The 20,817-nt window shown below is 35.9% G+C and overlaps 1 protein-coding gene across 1 annotated transcript; it reads right to left on the bottom strand.

The window, feature by feature from the left end:
• Window positions 1-1,565: 1,565 nt before the first annotated feature.
• On the bottom strand, window positions 1,566-17,945 carry LOC107784735 (dynamin-related protein 5A-like). The gene is made up of 16 exons (XM_016605911.2): window positions 17,682-17,945; window positions 16,119-16,182; window positions 15,941-16,045; window positions 15,678-15,779; window positions 15,004-15,054; window positions 14,736-14,797; window positions 14,435-14,525; window positions 11,793-11,857; window positions 10,647-10,841; window positions 10,286-10,405; window positions 10,013-10,083; window positions 9,693-9,918; window positions 9,061-9,111; window positions 2,385-2,613; window positions 2,097-2,236; window positions 1,566-2,006 (listed from the first exon to the last, which is right to left on the bottom strand). The coding sequence occupies exons 1-16, from the start codon at window positions 17,808-17,810 to the stop codon at window positions 1,878-1,880; spliced, it is 1,830 nt and encodes a 609-aa protein (XP_016461397.1). The 5' UTR covers window positions 17,811-17,945; the 3' UTR covers window positions 1,566-1,877.
• Window positions 17,946-20,817: the final 2,872 nt, after the last annotated feature.

Raw genomic sequence — 20,817 nt, forward strand, 5'->3', positions numbered from 1 at the left:
CACTCTTCTTATTTTACAGTAACCTAAGACTTTTGACAGTTTATACAGTTTTTTTACCTCGAAAAATATGAGTAACAATTAAATACTCCCTCCGTTTAAATTTATGTGAACCCATTTGACTGGGCACGGAATTTAAAAAAAAAAGACTTTTGATCTTGTGGTGTAAAATGAGGCACATATATTTTGTGTGGCTATAAATCATTGTGTAAAAGTAAAATTGTTTCCAAATAAGGAAATGAGTCATTCTTTTTGACACGGACTAAAAAGGAAATAGGTTCACATAAATTAAAACGGGGGAGTAATAAATTATACAGTGTTAAAATCATAGTTTAAAAGTAAATTCGGTAACAAACACATTACATACAAAATTTAATATTTAAATAATGTACACCATAGTGTAAAATCATTTTTACTTGTTTGTATTTGTAGCAAATAACCTATCTTATTTCAAAATTACAAATTCTAGATTTTAAGTAGGTGACCTACTAGCGTAAAAATTATTTATAGTGATGGTATATATTACTTAAACTCATTTAAGATTTGTACACTCAATTATTTTTGTTATTACTTTCTTTTTACTGATTTTATATTATATTATGTCAAAATAAAGATCGAAAATACCCATAAAACGCACGGAGAGGAAGTCTATGTTCATAACTAAATTAGCAGGAACGAGGAAATTTCGTAGCCCATGCTGATTTTGAAGTTGCCTTTTTTGGACAAAAGATCAGTATTCAGGACGGCGCTTGATTTGGGTATACGTATAGTTGGATCTTCTCTAAGGTAAACAGGAGCGAAGCCAAAATTTGAAGGTTATAGGTTCGGGTTTTTTAAGTTAGTGGGTTCTAATTAGTAGTCATTAGTACATATTCACTGAATCTCATAAGACAAATATACGATTTGGACCAAAGTTACTGGGTTCGATCGAACCAGTAGCTGATGGGCTAGCTATGCTCCTGATTGTAAATAATAATGGCTAGTTTTTCTTGCTTCGGTAGTATCTTGTTGTTAATGTTTGTTATCGGAAACAGTCTTTTTATCTCATATGATAGAGATAAAATTTGCGTATACACTACCCTTTTCAAACCCCACTTTTGGAATTACACTGCATTTTCAAACCCCACTTTTGGAATTACACTGCATTTTTTGTTGTTGTGATGACTAGTGTTTATTTGTCAAATATGTCATGATGGCTTGCATCATAACATGCAAGCCAGCTTTTGCTTCTCAACTTTTGGATTGTACAAGTACTATAGTACTAAGTTGAGCCAAGCCGAGCTCACTAACCGAATTTACTATAGTATTAAGTTGAACCAAAGCTTACTATAATATCGAATGTCGTCATATTCAAACCTAGTTCCACCGAGCTTTGTTACAATTAATTGAGGTCGAGACTTAATCGACTCTTTAATATTTATATTTTGTCACTGCATGTCATTTATCTGCATCTGTTAATCAAAAAAAGGCCAAATCTTTCTTCTAATCATCACTTGCATTTCGCTAAAACAACTTCATTTTTTCGCACCTTTTTCTTTCTTGTACATGTTTTAAACGGTAAGTATATAGACTAGCTAATGTTTCAATTAAGCTGAATTTCATTGTGTATGAGAAGGCAAGACAAAGTACGCATTCAATATATACTCTTTACTAAACAGGCAAGAAGTACTACTCTATCTACTTACCAATATCAAGTCGATGCACTTGGCTTTTAGTACCGTCAATAAGACTAGCCACACAAGCAGCAGCCTTGACGTAATCACTACTAATTACTACTACGAGAAGAATTACATGTCGAGGCAAAGAATCACAGGCCAACTATCCCTACATGCCAATCGTGGTGAACGAGAAGTGATGAAAAATCGAAGCTTGTGTTGTGTTTATTTAGACCATGCAACTGAATCAATCTCAGCTTGAGCAGATCTGTACAACTCAAGTCTCTTCGCCAGAGAGAGGCGGCGCTTCATAATTGCTGGATCCTCATCCAACAAAGTACCCAGCTGTTTCCCCTGCAAAAAGAAAAAGGAGGGTGGGTGTGAGCATTACTAACCATGTACGTCATATCATTGTTACTCGAGTTAAATGAGGCCGATTCTAACCTCTTTCTTGCCTAACTCAGCAAAGAAATGATCAAGTAAGCTGCGTTTGGCCTCTCGTACTTGACAATAAACAACGGACTTTGGAATAGAATTCCTCAAACTAACACAAACCATATTGACATAAGACAAGACATTTGACCCTGTTCATATGAGGCAGTTAGACGATAACCCCACAAAAAGTTTAAACGGAAAAAGATCATTACAGGACTATTTTACGAGTAATTACCAATAAATGTATATGCATTTTACTTCAAGGAATTAAGAGGAGATTGCTAATTCACAACTCACCTATCCTTCGAAGATAGGAATCATTATAGCGGTCAAAAATAGAATGTGTTGGATTCCCTCCCTTCTCCATATCTTGAGGAAGCTTCCGGAAGAAATCTACTGTCAGGTAACTACACTCCATTTCAACCAGCTGAAGAGTTGCTTTTTTGCTTTCATCCCTCATCCTTTCTAATGATTCAACAGCTGCATTGCTGACCTCTACTCGTAGGGAAGGATACTGCTTTAGCTCCTGCACATAAAAGCACACGTCCAGTGTTGAGGTTTTGTTTTTAAAATGAAATATTCTTAAAATGAGGGTGAATGGGAAATGGAGGGAAAATGAAATTTTGAGTAAAATTTTAAGTTTCCCCCTCTTGACAATGAGACATTGTCCCATATTGGAAGAGGAAGACATTTTTGGTGGGTATATATATAATTGCTCTTCTTGTAGCTCTTAAAGAGTTAAGAAGAAAGCAAGTCTCGCGCCGTCGTCGTCGTCGCTCGCTCGGCTTCGGATTCGGTCAATCGATTGATTGATTAATTTTTTGGACCAAATTTGACATACAATTCGCTCAGCAGATTTGGCTATACATTGCACTCCTTCCTCTCAGCATTTTCATACGATTTTTTGAGTTTCTACTCCTTCGTTCTGCATTGTTTTAACTTCAAACAAAACAACTGTAAGTGTGATTTGCTACCGAACTTTGTGTTCGCTGAAACACTGGGGTTTGAAGTACCGCTACACCAGTGTGTTATTTGTTCTATCCTGGGAGGAAATAATCCATTATCTTGGGTACTAGGAGGGGATTAAACTCCTTAAGGAAACACTGTGAATTCAGTGGGCTCGAATTTATTATTGTTTCATTACGTTAACTTATATTTTGCAGAATTATTATTTACAAATACAGCAATATTGGCGGGAATAACAATCTTAAGAAATTTAATATTAATTTTTGTATTTGTGTTATTCTTATTATTCTGCAAACTAAAACCTTTGTGGTTTGTGTACTCCCGTTTTGGAGAGTTAAGCCTTCGTGGCGTTTTGTTGGATATTAAAATCTACGTGATTTTTACTCCAGTTTGAAAACGTGTATTAAACGTTTGTTTGTGTCATTCTTTTCTGAAAAAGATGATGACTGAAAGCGAAAACCAAGCTGTGCCGATGGTAACTGCCAACGCATCGACAAGCCGAACACCGGCGTTGGCACCGGCAGAAAAACCCGGAAAATTTTCCGAGATTGATTTCAAGCGCTGGCAGCAGAAGATGTTCTTCTACTTAACTACGTTATGTCTACAGAAGTTCATCAAGGAAGATGTTCCTGATCTGCCAGATAAAACTCCAGATAATGAACGCTTTCTCGTGATTGAAGCGTGGAAGCATTCTGATTTTTTATGCAAGAATTATATTCTTAGCGGACTGGATGATAATCTGTATAATGTATACAGTAGCGTGGAGACGTCAAAAGAATTGTGGAATGCGCTTGAAAAGAAATATAAAACTGAAGATGCCGGGATGAAGAAATTCGTTGCCGCAAAATTTTTGGACTACAAAATGGTAGATAGCAAATCTGTTATTACCCAAGTCCAGGAATTGCAAGTGATTATTCATGATCTACTTGGTGAAGGTCTTGTCATCAACGAAGCATTCCAAGTAGCAGCAATGATTGAGAAGTTGCCTCCGTTGTGGAAGGACTTCAAAAATTATTTGAAACACAAACGAAAGGAAATGTCCCTTGAAGATCTCATTGTTCGGTTGAGAATCGAAGAGGACAATAAAGCTGCGGAAAGGAGAGGCCGTGGAAATTCAACAATAATGGGAGCAAATATTGTTGAAGCTAACAAAAAGAGGAAGAAGGCTTCTGGTCCGAAATACAACCCAAGCAAGAAGCGGTTCAGTGGAAACTGCTACAACTGTGGGAAAACTGGACACAAGTCTACGGAGTGTCGTGCTCCGAAGAAAGACAAGAAAAGAGGTCAAGCAAACATGGTAGTAAACCATGATGATGTTGATAACTTGTGTGCCATGCTTTCTGAATGTAACTTGGTGGGAAATCCTAAACTGTGGTGGTTTGATTCAGGAGCCACTCGCCATGTTTGTGCAGTTAGAGAGGCTTTTGCTACCTATGCTCTTGCTGAACCCGGAGAGACAGTTTATATGGGAAATGCTTCAACAGCAAAAGTTGAAGGATATGGAAAGATATTTCTGAAAATGACTTCTGGCAAGGTCATGACTTTGAACAATGTCCTTCATGTTCCCGAAATGAGAAAGAATTTAGTCTCTACTGGACTTCTTGTTAAGCACGGTTTTAAGTGCGTTTTTGTGTCAAACAAGGTTGTAATTAGTAAGAATGAAATATTTGTAGGAAAAGGTTACCTCACCGAGGGCCTTTTCAACCTAAATGTAATGGTTGTGGAAAATAATAATAATATTTCAGCTTCTTCTTACTTACTTGAGTCAAATGATTTATGGCATGTACGTTTGGGTCATGTCAATTATAAAACCTTGCGGAAAATGATTAACTTGGAAGTACTGCCCAAGTTTGAATGCGAAAAATCAAAATGTCAAACATGTGTGGAATCTAAGTATGTTAAACATCCTTATAAGTCAGTTGAAAGGAATTCAAATCCTTTAGACTTAATTCACACAGATATTTGTGACATGAAGTCAATACCATCTCGCGGTGGAAAGAAGTATTTCATAACTTTTATTGACGATGGTACTCGATATTGCTATGTTTACTTACTGAATAGTAAAGATGAAGCAATAGACGCATTCAGGCAATACAAAAATGAAATTGAAACGCAACTTAACAAGAAAGTAAAAATGATAAGAAGTGATAGGGGTGGTGAATATAAATCTCCTTTTGAAGAAATATGTTTAGAATATGGAATTATTCATCAAACAACAGCCCCTTACACGCCCCAATCTAATGGGATTGCAGAAAGAAAGTATCGCACATTAAAGGAGATGATGAATGCGTTGTTGATAAGTTCTGGTTTGCCACAGAACTTGTGGGGGGAAGCCATTCTTACGGCTAATCGAATATTAAATCGATTGCCCCATAGCAAAACACAATCCATTCCATATGAAAAATGGAAAGGAAGGAAGCCCAACTTGAATTACTTTAAAGTGTGGGGGTGTTTGGCAAAAGTGCAAGTTCCTAAACCCAAAAGGGTAAAGATAGGACCGAAAATCGTTGATTGTGTTTTCATAGGATATGCGACAAATAGTAAAGCATATCGATTTCTGGTTCATAAATCAGAAAATCCCGACATTCATAATAATACGGTTATAGAATCAAATAATGCTGAGTTCTTTGAAAATATATATCCGTATAAAAAGGAATATGAGTCGTTTGATGAAGGATCTAAACGACCTCGGGAAGAAACAAAAGAAAGTACATGTAATCAGGAGAATCCAAGACGTAGTAAACGTCAAAGAACGTCTACTTCATTTGGACCAGATTTTGTGACTTTCTTATTGGAGAATGAGCCTCAAACATTTAAAGAAGCTATGACTTCTTCGGAATCATTGTTTTGGAAAGAGGCAGTCAATAGTGAAATAGAATCCATATTGAACAACCATACATGGGAATTGGTTGATCTTCCTCCTGGAAATAAACCTTTGGGTTCTAAATGGATTTTTAAGAGAAAAATCAAAGATGATGGCACTATTGATAAATTCAAGGCAAGGCTCGTAGTCAAAGGGTATAGACAACGAGAAGGTCTAGACTACTTTGATACATACTCTCCAGTTACAAGAATTACGTCCATACGAATGTTGGTAGCATTAGCTGCAGTGTATGGTCTTGAAATTCATCAAATGGATGTTAAGACTGCCTTCTTGAATGGAGAGTTGGAGGAAGAAATTTACATGGAACAACCTGAAGGGTTTGTGGTTCCAGGTAAAGAAAAGAAGGTATGTAGACTTGTTAAGTCTCTTTACGGACTAAAACAAGCACCCAAACAATGGCATGCGAAATTTGACCAAACAATGTTGTCAAATGGTTTTAAGATAAATGAATGTGATAAATGTGTGTACATTAAAAATGTTCCAAATCACATAGTCATTGTTTGCCTATATGTGGATGATATGCTGATAATGAGTAATGACATTGCCAACATAAATGCTACTAAGCGTATGCTCAATAGCAAGTTTGATATGAAAGACTTGGGAGTTGCTGATTTAATTCTGGGAATTAAGATCCATAAGACTCCTCAAGGTCTGGCATTGTCACAATCTCATTATATTAAGACAGTACTTGAAAAATTCAAGCACTTGGGCTTTAAAGTTGCAAAGACTCCAATTGACGTGAATCTTGCATTAGCAAAGAACAAAGGCCAAAGCATATCACAATTGGATTATGCTCGTGTATTGGGATGCTTAATGTATATCATGAATTGTACACGACCAGATATAGCTTGTGCTATAAGTAAACTGAGTCGATATACGAGCAATCCAGGCCAATCTCATTGAATGGCAATGAAACGAGTTTTGGGATATTTAGAACATACCCAGAACTTTGAATTGCACTATAGTAATTTCCCTGCGGTGATTGAGGGATACTGTGATGCAAATTGGATCACCGGTTCAACTGATTCTAAGTCCACGAGTGGATATGCATTCACTATTGGTGGAGGAGCGGTATCTTGGAAGTCGTCCAAACAAACATGTATTGCCCGCTCTACAATGGAGGCTGAATTCATAGCCTTAGATAAAGCCGGTGAAGAAGCTGAATGGCTCCGGAATTTCTTGGAAGACATTCCATTTTGGCCCAAACCGTTGGCACCAATATGCATGCATTGTGATAGTCAAGCGGCAATTGGAAGGGCTGGGAGCGTTATGTATAACGGTAAATCTCGTCATATACGACGAAGACATAAAACCGTTAGGCAATTACTCTCTAGAGGAATTATCACGATTGACTATGTAAAGTCAAGTGATAATGTGTCGGATCCACTTACAAAAGGCCTAACTAGAGAGATAGTTGAGAAATCATCAAGGGGAATGGGACTATGGCCGAGAACAAGTCATTGTGGCGGTAACTCTACCTAGAAGACTGGAGATCCCAAGATCTAGGTTCAAGGAGATCAAACAAAGTCATTAATGACGGTTCAACATTGTCAAATAAAATTTTAGTCCGTTCTCATGATGAGACAATGTTCAGTACCAAGGATAAAGCATTAAGGCTTTTTAATGATTTCTAAATTTGATACGGGGTATATCAAATAGTGTATCTACAGGATGACACGTTTAGCAATCACCTATGTAAGTGTGAAGTGTTAGCCGCTTCAAGGAGAACTTTGTAAGGCCAGTTCTCTACGCACTTATGAAACCAGGCGGTGTTCATGGCTGAAACGAACACAACAATGAGAACCAAAGACGGTTAAGGGTTGATTGTGTGACTTATGGTTGTCTAGGTATACACCAAAGATCGACGGTTCAAAGATATCAAATCTACCGATTGACCGAGTATATCCGACATAAGTTTACTACGGAAAGTTCAAAGGGAACCCTACTTATCCAGATGCGATTAATCCTTACTTGTAAATCACACAGTTTTTTCATGCATACTTCCGTGATATAGCCATTCCCCATTCATGTGGGGGATTGTTGAGGTTTTGTTTTTAAGATGAAATATTCTTAAAATGAGGGTGAATGAGAAATGGAGGGAAAATGAAATTTTGAGTAAAATTTTAAGTTTCCCCCTCTTGACAATGAGACATTGTCCCATATTGGAAGAGGAAGACATTTTTGGTGGGTATATATATAATTGCTCTTCTTGTAGCTCTTAAAGAGTTAAGAAGAAAGCAAGTCTCGCGCCGTCGTCGTCGTCGTCGTCGCTCGCTCGGCTCGGCTCGGCTTCGGCTACGGCTACGGCTACGGCTTCGGCTTTGGATTTGGATTTGGATTTGGATTTGGTCAAATGATCGATTGATTGATTAATGTTTTGGACCAAATTTATTTGTTAATAGTAAATATTAACGTAAGATTATCCGCATTTGTAACGGATATTTTCCAATCCGTATATTGACCATTTGGCAGCCGCCTAATGCTCTTCCCACCATGAAGTGCTTGCTCCACAAACATGAAGTGCTTGCTCCACAAACATGTAATGCTTGCTCCACCATGGAGGGTGAACGTTTGGTCTTCTTCAACATTTTGCTGCTATATATATGTGCAGCAGATGTTGAAGAAAGACACTCAACACACAACATACAATTCGCTCAACAAATTTGGCTATACATTGCACTCCTTTCTCTCAGCATTTCCATACGATTTTCTGAGTATATACTCCTTCGTTCTGCATTATTTTTTAACTTCAAACAAAGCAACTGTAAGTGTAATTTGCTACCGAACTTTGTGTTCGCTGAAACACTGGGGTTTGAAGTACCGCTACACCAGTGTGTTATTCGTTCTATCCTGGGAGGAAATAATCCATTACCTTGGGTACTAGGAGGGGATTAAATTCCTTAAGGAAACATTGTGAATTCAGTGGGCTCGAATTCATTATTATTGTTTCATTACGTTAACTTATTTTGCAGAATTATTATTTACAAATACAGCAATATTGGCGGGAATAACATCCAGTTGTTGGACCCTTTAACACACCAAAATAATTATTATAATGAGACGTTCACAGCAATTTATGTATCATAAGCTCGGAACAGTAATTAGAAAAAGAAGGGAACTTGCCACAGTCTCACTAATTGCCTTGTGAATCAGTTCCTTCAGTATAGCATGAACCTGCAATCATCACAAAGGAAATAATCTCGTACTCAGTAATTTGTTTGCTCAACTGTTCAAGATTTTTGCCCATAATAACAAAGAAAAACCTCCCATATTAAGCAGAAAATACTTCAGACAATAAAGCATCTAACTACAGTCAGAATAGACAGATTAGCTGATCAAATTTTAAGAAATGAATCTACAAAATTAAATATAGATTTCTTTCACAACTTTTTCATATTTCATAGGAAATTAACAGATTTCTAGGTCAAGTTGACAGGGAGGAAAAAAAATCTGATAGGATCAGACATAGACACAAAGGATGGGGAATACCCCAATCTCAGTCTAGTTGGGTCCGCTATATGAATCCTCATTATCCAGCTTGCTCCATTTGGATCTGTCTCATTCCAACTCTCAATAATTTAAGTTTCTCTAATACTAGAGGGGAATGCCCAAAAAAGGGCAAAGAAGCAATAGCTGAAGAAAAGGGGACATCCAACACACTCAGAAAAGATAATAAAGCTAGCTGAAACCATTATACAAGTGCAACTATTAATAAGATATTTAGGGCACATACAACAGGGGGCGAAAATCCATACCTCATCAACAGCTGCTTCAGCAGGACCCTTAATAGAGATTACAGAAGATTCAATGAGACGACGATATCCTTGTTCAGGAGCTATCAAATGCGGTTGATATCCATCAGCTTCAGTTATAAGCTTCCTTACATTGTCCATTGAAAGTTGCTTGTCAAATTGCAATCTTTTCAATGCAGCTGGGAGCTGATTATCAAAGACGTAATATATTTTATCTCCTCCTGGTCGACTGTGCCATTCAAACATCATAAAAACAAGCTAAGACCACATAAAAGTATAGTGTACTCATATATGTTAACAAAACATAAACATGGAACACTTACACTCCATCAAGATGTTCCTTGAAATTTCCATCAAAACTACGACAGATTTCCATTATCATGTACAATTTTCCCTGCAAAAGAACATGCAAAACGAGGATATGACATATGATTCACACTCATAAAAACAACAAAAGCACTGGTATTCTACAAACTAATGGAGGTAGAAGAGATGTAGAGAATCAATTAACTCTATCTAGAAGAGTAAAATAAACCGCCTCATAGGATTCGGTAACCTATTCAACATAAAGGTATAGGTTTAAATAGGGTACTTACTCCCGCATCCGTGGCAATGGGCTTTCCGAGACTGCTCAACTCAGTTTCTAGTTCAATTATAGTTTTGTTGATAAGAGACTGAAGACCTGGAATTCGAGACTTGATAACAGTCTCCAAATGCTAAAATGTAACCAGAATCAAAGAAAAACATTTAGTGTCCAGCATAAACTATACTACAATACTACATCAAACAGGAAAAGCATAAAGTCCTTAAAGGCTTCATTTAGAGCATCAAGATGAATTTCTATGGAGACAGAAAAGTGAAACTAGATGAAAAATGCTCTAATAAAAAACTAAAAAAGTCTTCTGCATGGGCACCAAAAACGGGAATACAGATTCAATAAGCAAGAATACAACATACTTTCGACAGAACTTTCCCAAGATGTTCTGAACCCATCCTGTGAGCAAGATGCTTGTACTCAGGGGTACTAGAAAAGTACTCTCTCTCCCTACGCCTAGCAGCAATCATATCCACATTTTTGTTTATATCAGCTTGTGAACGATTGACAACACCAATCCACGGAAACTGTAGCTTAAATGCTTTTCCTTCCAAGATCTGGAAATCCAAGAATATGATTTAGAATGATACTTTGACTTAAAAGAAAAATACTCTAGTAAAGTGATCGGCAAAATCAAAACATTCATCCTCAATATCATGTCATGGTATTGCATTAATTTCTTTTCTTAAAATAAGCACACTCAAATAGTATCATAATGCATAATCACAAGATCTGTTCAAATAACTCTTGACCCAATACGAGAAAATTTATTCACTTAGTTATTACAACAACAGAAAACAACAAAATATTTGGACTTCATCATGCTAGAATTAGAAAACATGATCACCCTTAACCCAATTAAACTCGAGTGAGATAAGTTCTCCAAAATCTAGAAAATGTTATGAAACACTACCCAAATAAATGTATCAAAACTCAAAAATCAGATTAAATGGACAGGTCCCTTATCTCATCACGTAAGCTTTGATATTTCTCATTATACAAAAGTATTAAACCATCTATACCAATGCAACTAATCCCTCTTTTACATTTTATGTGGCATTATTTTCTTATCAGCCCATTTAAAATAAATGGACACCTTTCTATATGTGCAAACAATTTAACTTTAGGTTTCCCATTTTACCTTTAATGACATATTTTTACAGCCACATAAATGACACGACAAAGTTAAGACTACAAGCTCCAAAAGTCTTTCTTTCTTAAACTCCGTCTCAAGTCAGACACCGCCACAATTAATGGCGTGATGCAAAATAGCTACATGTATGTACAAGTTCCCTACAACATCTAAAAAACCAACTTATGACATACATTTGAGACCCAAAGGGGTTGATAAAAGGACTAAAGAAACTCGTCTCTAGCTTTATCTAAATGATACCAAAATATATAAGGAGCCTATAATCATATATGCTCGATTAGGCTACATTTGAGTGATAATACCTGTTCCAACGAATCAAATAGCAGTAATTATTATTAACCAAATAAAAGCTTACCTCAACAGCATTGGTACCCTTATCCATGAGATCAATCTTGGTCAGAACTCCAAATGTTCTTTCTCCTGATACAAGTGGCCAGATACTGAGTCAAAGGAGTGTTAAAAGATGACATTATTATTGATATGAGTGTACATAATCTTGTCCGAGAATGAACTGTATTATCAAACTAACATTGAGCTACCACATTACCACACAAGGAAAAGACGAGAACAGTCAGAAGAGAGCAAATTAGATCTTGAACCTACGTAAAACTTAAATTACATTATTTGCTCAATTAAAAATGACCATAAGTGAGTGCAAGAACCAATAGTTTTCTGAGTTATGCAAGATAACTGAATTGACATATCCACAACAAGAACAAATTCGCAAAATGACAAGTAAAAGGTAATGAAAACTTGAATAAAGTCTGTGCAAGCTTAAAAGAAAAATACATGTCTTACTAGACTTCACTAGAACGACTTTGTTTTGGCAGGTATTAAGAAAACAGGAATGGTCTTTCTCTCTTTCCTTTTTTCTTTCTTTTTCTTTTTCAGTAAGTAAGAAAATGGTGATGGTTTTTCTTATCAACAAAGAAAAGGAAAAATGCACTGGACAAACTTGAAAAACTTTTAGGGCTTCCAATATTAGAGTTTTGACACCGCAAACAAGATAAGTACAAATATGAGACACATGCTGTTTAGAAGGTCTATGTTGTATTAGGTTTCTTAACTCCTCTTCACATTTAAGAGTGTGAGCATTGGCAAGTCGAACACAAACAGATGTAGGATAAGAGACTTCAATTTGCTGTAGAAAGAAATACATGAAAGAAGATAAAAAGATTGTATGAGTTAATCCTAGATTCATAGCCGATAAACCTAGGGTTAAAATTACATTCTTAAATAAAGTAGAATATCCTCAGAATTCTGTTTTAGATAAAGTATATTAGCTTGGCTAAGAAGATACTGTAAAAACAAGAAGGTGCGGAATAGGGACGTCCTTGGAAGGATGGAGGATAAGATGAGGGAGTTCATGAACGAATTGGGAGATCCAGGAAAGTTGGAGGGGGAAAGAAAGCTAAACAAGGGGGAAAGAAAGCTAAACGAGGGAGCAAAATGAGAAAAGAGAAGGTAGCAATGTTGCAATAGCTCAGGAGACTAGCTGAAAACAAAATAACTAGAGCCCTCTGGTTGAAAGAGGAGGATCCAATAAAATGTTCTTTTATAGAATGGCAACAGCTAAAGGAGAAAGAAAGCAAAATGAGGGAATGATTTATGAAGATGAGGAAGAGGTCACGGCGGACCGTTGTGTGTTTTAGAAGAGAAGGAATAGAGACTAAATTTGGGAGGGATACGAGTTTAACCAGATAGGAGAAAATATGAAAGAGTGGTCGTTGAGTAGAATAGGCAAGGAGGTGAGGAAGACAGTGGAGAATTGTGCAGGAGATAAAGCATCGCGACTGGAGAACTTCACACAAATCTTTTTCCAGCAATGTTGGGGTGTTGTGAAGGAAGACAACATGGAGACAAGTAGACAACTACATCATTCCAGGAATTAGGAAAGTTTGAGAAGAGCCTCAATGCATCTTTTATTGCATCACCCAAAAGGAGGAGGGAGCCTCAAATATTAAGGAATATTACCTATTAGTCTAGTAGGAAGCATCAACAAGATCAGTTCTAAGGTGGTCTCAAATAGATTAAAGAAGGTCTTGATGATACAATGTCTCACTCTTAGAATTTGTTTGCATTTCTGGAGGGCAGACAAATTCTAGACGCAACATTGGTAGAAAATGAGGTGGTGGCTTCCAGAATGCTAGTTGGATATAGAGAATGCCTACGACCACGTGAATTGGAACTTCTTGGATTTGTGATACTAAAGATGGGTTTTGGAGAAACAAAAAGAAGGTGGATAAAGTTTTGCATTTCTAGGTAGTCGGTTCTCGTCAATTAAAGCCCATGTGGTTTTTTCAAAGCTCTAGACCCTGAGACGAGGGATCTTTTAATTCCTATGCTATTTATATTGGTAACGGAAGCACTGAGTAAGATGATGAACAAAGAGGACACAACAGATTTTTTGAAGGGCATTAAGGCAGGGGTCGGAGTGAATGATGACATCAGGATCTCCCACCCTCTTTTTGCAGACAACAGCACAACAGTTAGCTTACCTGAGACAGGTCCTGAAGTGGTCTCTAGTAGTTCAGGGCTGAAAATCATCCTAAACAAGTGAGAAATCATCCCAATGGAGGCTGCGGACGGCATTGAACAACTAGCACAGGTGTTAATTGCAAAATATGAACACTCCTGACTACTACTTAGGATTAGTGCTTGGAGCTTCAGGATAGGATCTTACAATTTGGAACCTAGTACTTGAATAAGTGGACAAGAGATTCGTGGGGTTGCAGAAACGGTATCAGTCTGTGGAAGGAAAGGAAATTTTGATCAGAAGCACACTATCAAACATCCCCGACTTACTACAGGTTCATAATGCACGTACCAGCTTTTGTTCAAGTGTATAATTTGCCTATCAGTAATTAACTAAACCAGCTAGAATAACTAGATCCAACTGCTTCCCACCAATTAAAAAACACGTCCATTAACACATATAGAGGCAATCTAGAGCTAGAGGGATGGAACATGACAAGGAAAAAATTCCCAAACACTGACCTTTAGGGTCTACTTCACGAGAAATCTTTATTGCGTCCGATGTTGCGAGATCTTGATTGGCAGGGGAAACCGCAAGAATAATACAATTTGGCTGCAATGCCAAGTAAACAGAAGATAATGACTTTCACAAGTATGAAGAGTAAATTGAGATAAAAAACAATTTTAGATGTTTCCCAATATATTAGAGAAAAGCATAGCAAACAACTGAAATACTAGAGAACTGCAGTATTATTGTTTTCCAAAATGTTAACATGATACATTGTAAACATTTACTTGTGGAAAGAAGACAAGTACAACTGACCTTCTCAATATAAGACCGAACCATGTTTTCAATATCCTGCACAATGCTGTCAGACTGTCCCTCTACATAAATTCAGTGGACAGGATTTCAATTCAGCAACAGTATTTGTTTTGGAAACAAAAGCTATGCACCACTTCAAACAAGTTCAGGCTTGTTTTATGAATTCTCGATATACATTTTGCTGCAGTTGAACCCATTGGATTCAACACTTTCTTATGAAATTAAGTGATTAACTACCCAAATAAACCAAAAACAAACATATACTCACCAACTGCTACTTTTGTAAGTCCAGGAAGATCAATCAGAGTCAAGTTCACAACTGTCATGAATAAAATCCAAAATAAGTAGATGAAGTAGCAAATGTCAAGGCAACGCACCCAAATTAGAATGGAATGATTAAACAATGTTTTCTCAGACATTTTGGAGTAATTATACAATGTATTGATTTGGTGCTACAAAAATGCTGCAACTCAGGCAAGTAAAATTAGAAGTCTAAGCCTAACAGGAAAAAAATTGTCAAGAACACCGATTTCAACACTAAATAGATTTTGACAAGTGAATGAATAACTGAAAAGGAAATATTAGCAATACTAAAATATACACGACCAATGAATTCACCAGAAAACTATCCACTATATGTGATTTAAAAGAAATTGTCCAGACAGTTATCAAACAGCTGCTAGCACCTGAATGCATTAATTGTGGGAGAAACGTTTAGCGCCAGACTTCAGTTAAATAGATGTCAACATTTTCCTAATCAAATTCAACCTGATCCTACAAGTTTCAGTGTCATGCTTGCTTAAACCATTTACATCAACAACAACCTTTGTCCAAAAAACAAAAGTTAAAAAATAAGAATCACCAACAACATCAAATGAACTTAAAAATACACCATTACAGGAAATTGAATCGCACAGATAGAGAATGGAAAGCTCTCCGTACCATTAGGAGAATATATACTGAGATAAATTGGCACACTAGAAATCTGTTTGCTACGGCCTGTCTCTCGATCAGTCTCATCAGCAATCTCCTTCCTGACAGCAGCTGAAAGAGACATATAAGACTAATGGATCAAAGTGAAAGAATGTCACGGAAAAAGTTGACTAATGAAGTACCAAAAGACAATGACAACAGAACACACACTGATAGGTGCTACATGCAGAAGATGCAAACAATACAGTAGTATTGCTTGTCCACAGACTCACCAAAATCAGTAAACCTCTTCCTTGGAAGGTGTCCAAATTCTGCATATTCTCTACCTTCATCTATCCGATGAAGCTGTAGGACAAGGGGGCGACGGGTGACGATTCCTGTATGTGATATGTGAGTGATCCGATATTATTAATGTTTTTCATCTAAATTCCAATTGATTGAATTATTTACCCGATCCACGAGGCAAAAAATCCTTTCCAACAACACTCTCAAGCACTGAAGACTTCCCAGAACTCTACAAGTCATCCAAAAGATGGGGTTAAGAAACTAAATGTAAAATAAGCCTACATGTCTACGGCACCAATAGTTACTGGAAGACACTAAGCATAGAGTATAAGATAGATTATCACAGAGAAGACACATGATACGTGATACAGGTCATGGACATCAGCACGAGAAAACTAATTAGCATGCACCCAAGTTCTAGTTGAGCCTAAAGGTACCATATCACTCACTCTCAAACCTAGACATACATTCTCCACAACAATTATAGAATATTTGCATGGATACGCACACTCAGAAATGGATCGAGCTATGAAACAGCACCTTTATAGTATTGATGTCGAGCAGCTTACAAAACTTGATCAATATGACGGGCCATACAACAACACTACATTCAGCTTCTACATTTCAATAAACAGACTGTGGTACCACAATGCCGCTTAACATGTGCCTAACATGAACCAAAATTCTCAAAGTCTTTAACCAAATAAAGCTAGAAAAAACTTGATCGTGAATAATTCAAATAGCATATATACGCCGCCAGCTTCCTCTCAATCGCTTTTGAGACATTCCAGAATGTTTAACACAATTTTATTTCTATATAAAATTCACAACTTTCAGGAACTCAAATTCGTTAAACTATTCGATTTTTCAACTTTTCATATAATGATGCTTCTTCTGTCAAACCAAATTCTCAAATGCTTTTTCACTGCCACTAATATAATTTATAAGTCAAATAAATATCAGCAGCAATGCAATTTAACCTGCTAAAGAGGTTACATACCATATATTAAAGATTACCAATCAATGCTATTAAATAGAGTAACTTGTAACTACCTTTTATATGACCTGATTGCGTAATTTTATTATATATTTTTTTTATAGTGTCGGTGCATAAAACTTAAACTCTTAATTAGTGAATGTAAAACCTACGTATATGATCATTTGAGGACTAATGCCATCGGATCAAGCTGACACAAGTAATCAAGAGCTGGCGATATTATCTCACAACAAACTTTCAGGTAAAATATAGCAAGCAAATTATCGAAAGGGGAAAAAACGGAGGTAATGGAACAAACAACTTCTACTTACATGCACTTATAGTGTAATATGCTTTACACTGTCAGTGTATAAAACTTAAATAGAAAGGATTTAAGTGATATACACAGACAATAATAAATTTTTTACATCATCAGTGAAATTTAACCTGTTATAGCAGATTACTTAACATTCATTCTAGATTATCAATCAGAGCTTATTAAATTGAGTTACCTACAAAATCAGAAAATAGGAACTTAAAAGTACCAAAACAATAAAGCGCAGATCTGACATCAATGAACACGCAAACTAACAAATTCAAGCTAACTAAACACGAACGAATATTTAAAATACTTAATACGTTCAAAACGTCCAATTGCCAGCTAACAGCTTCAGATTCACACGAAAAACGCCGCAACTGATTTATTAAACGAAACAGAATATGAAAATAGAAATTAAGAGATATTGTGAAACCTGTCCACCGACAACGGCGATAGAAGGCAAAGCATCCCAAAGAGTGGGCAATGAACTCTCTTCGCCGTGATCTCCGAGTGCCGTGCAAGCTCTTTGTAATCTGTTCACTAATGCTATGAGATTCTCCATTTTAGATTAAAGAGTTGAAGATTGGGATAGATATGGAGAGGAAGAGTCTCTGGAAAGTTTCAGGTGTGGGTTTTGAACTAAGATTTTGAAATTAGAAAACTTCTTAAATTTTAGATTTGAAATGGAGAGCCGTGTAGGCATGTGGGGGATAAGTGTTGGGTTAAAGGGGACACGCAAGTATAAGTATATATTTATCCACTCTCGTTAGAGTATTATGATTAAATTATAAGTTAATACTTATATTACTCCTATAATTTAAGGTAAAAATATATAGTAAGTATTAATTAATTAGCATGATTTAGTGATAAAAATATGGGAATATATATAATATATTTATTATATTGATGTAAAATATGTAATACAATTAATCATTTTTATCATACGTGGTGCACAAAGTAATGTGTTAAGTATAGTTCTCACTAGAATTATCTATTAAGTAATGCTACTTTACTTCGATCTAGCTAACTAAATCTAGCGGTGAAAGTCGTAAAAATTGGTAGTTTGAATTAAACTAAAGATATTTAAAACAAATAATGAGGAAAAACTAAATGCTCGTAACTTTAGAAAAATGCAATGAATAACAAGTCTATATTGAGGTTTTTGGAAAATTTGCACTTTTAGGGTGTGTTTGGTAGGAAGGAAAATATTTTTCAATTTTTTTATGTTTGGTTGGGTTAAATGTACAATATAATTTCCGTGTACGCGAGGTGACGAGTACGTACTCAGGCTTATATGTATAAAATTTATTGGGTTAAAGTCTTAGGCATTTTTATGTAGTAAATTTGATAATTGTTGGTATTTATTAAATCATCTATTTGTCATGCCTCAATCCTTGTTTGTCAAATTTGTTTTTATATGATAATTTGGTGTGATTGTCACTTGAATTTTTATGTGAATTCCGTGAGTTTGTTAATTTGATATTTCCTGAAAATAATTATATTATGAATTTTTCATCTGCAAATAATTAATTAAATAAGTTTAAATTGAGGCATTAATATAATTATCAAGATTTTGGATTAATTAAGTCGTTGTCCTATACTGAGTTATTTTTCCATCTCTTTTGTTGTTGTTTTTTAGGTTTTGTGTACATTGTGTGGAGCCTTGAGTTACTTGCTGTGAATTTAAGTGAATTTGTTGTGTCTTTAGAATTGGTTGTGGCCTACGGGCAAATTGTGATATGAATTATTGTATTGTGTTGTCATGATAATATTCCGTGTAAATCGTTATGTGATTTGAGTAATTATTATGAGGACATAAAGGCGGCATTCCACTGTTGACATTATGTGGGTATAAGGGTGGAATTTCACTGTGGTTATCCTCAATGCCTCTATACATCAGAGTCTAAAGAAAATAAGGAAGACAACATAATAAGATAGAAGGGGACTCCAGAGTCTACCGACGCTGGCAGATATACCTCGAAGTCTCCCGTATACGGCTAATTCACTAATGCCTGGTCTCATAAGAAGTACCTGGATCTGCACAAAAAGAAGACCTCGGTAGAGTAGTGACGAGGTCAGGTCAGGCCCTACTGGAATAATAAAAGACATGGTGAAAAGTTTAGCAATATAAAAAAAATGACAATGGAAATGAATCAAGTAAGTTGTATGTCACAATTTAACTTCACAGAATAAGGACAAATAATACCTCGCGGAAAGAAAACAGAAATTTACAACTTTAAAAGAAATCACCAAAATAACCAAAGTCAAATGCACCCATAAAGAAATATCAACAAGGGCACCCCCGAGGTACCGCCCTGTAGTCCCAAATCATAAATAAATTCACAATATATCATTTTCTTATATGACCGCGGGAGCCTTCAAATTTAATTTGAAAGAAAATATTTTTTCCTAAATAGCATCCCGCGTTTTAGCCACCCTTATCACACCACATGACTTCTAGTAGTTCCCCTAATAGCCACGCGTACAAAGCCATCCTTATCTCACTGCATGCGTTTCAATACCCACACCTTATACCACCGCATGCGTATCAATATCACAATATATCATAATTTGCATCTCAAGTGCCCAAATATTTTAACTTGCCAAAATAAGTCAACAACAAGAATATTTTCCACAATAAGGAACTCACGGTTCAATCACAATGAGTACAAAATCTCACAAAATATTTAGGAATGAATAACTCAGCAAAAATAATATTTCACAAATTAAACACCTTGCCTTAATATCAAATTTTTAAATGTAAAATACTTTATTTTAATAATATTTAAATTAAAAACTCCAACATTCAAATAAAGCACAGAACAAAAGAAACAAAGTTTCAACTAAACAGGTAAAAATACTTAGCAGGAACAGGTGAGGCAAATTTAAAATACGAAAATATATTAATGATGATGAATATAACAGAATAAAATAATTTAGTTAATATGCAACAATGATCCACACAGTTTAAAGACATAATTTTCCACATTTAGCCCGTGTACATACTCGTCACCTCGTGTACACGATTTTCAACACATCAAAATTTTCATATCAATACCAATCCTAAGGAGAATTTCTCCCACACAAGTTTAGACAAGTCACTTACCTCGACTTGTGTAATTACTTACTCTGCTATGCCTTTGCTTCGTGAATTGGCCTCCGAAAACCTTGTATCTAGTCACAATTAATTTGATTCAATCAATAAAAATTATAGGAATAAATTCCATGAAAACAAAAATTTTCTAACAAAATTCGAAATTTAACCCAAAAAGTGCATGTGGGACCCACGTCTCGGAACCCGACAAAAGTTACAAAATACGAACGCCCATTGAACCATGAGTCCAACCATATAATTTTTACTAAAATTCGATATCAACTCGACCCTCAAATTTTCAATTTAAACCAAGCGGGTTTTCTAAATCTTCCAACTTAAATCCCTAGTTAAACATTAAAAACAACCATAGATTCAAGTAATTTGACCAATATTGAGTTAAGAACACTTACCCCATTATTTTTCTCGAAAATCTTCCGAAAATCGCCGCTTCCCGAGCTCCAATTTGGAGTCCCAT

This window comes from Nicotiana tabacum, chromosome 13 (genome assembly GCF_000715075.1).
Source record: "Nicotiana tabacum cultivar K326 chromosome 13, ASM71507v2, whole genome shotgun sequence".
In the NCBI taxonomy this organism is placed as follows: domain Eukaryota; kingdom Viridiplantae; phylum Streptophyta; class Magnoliopsida; order Solanales; family Solanaceae; genus Nicotiana; species Nicotiana tabacum.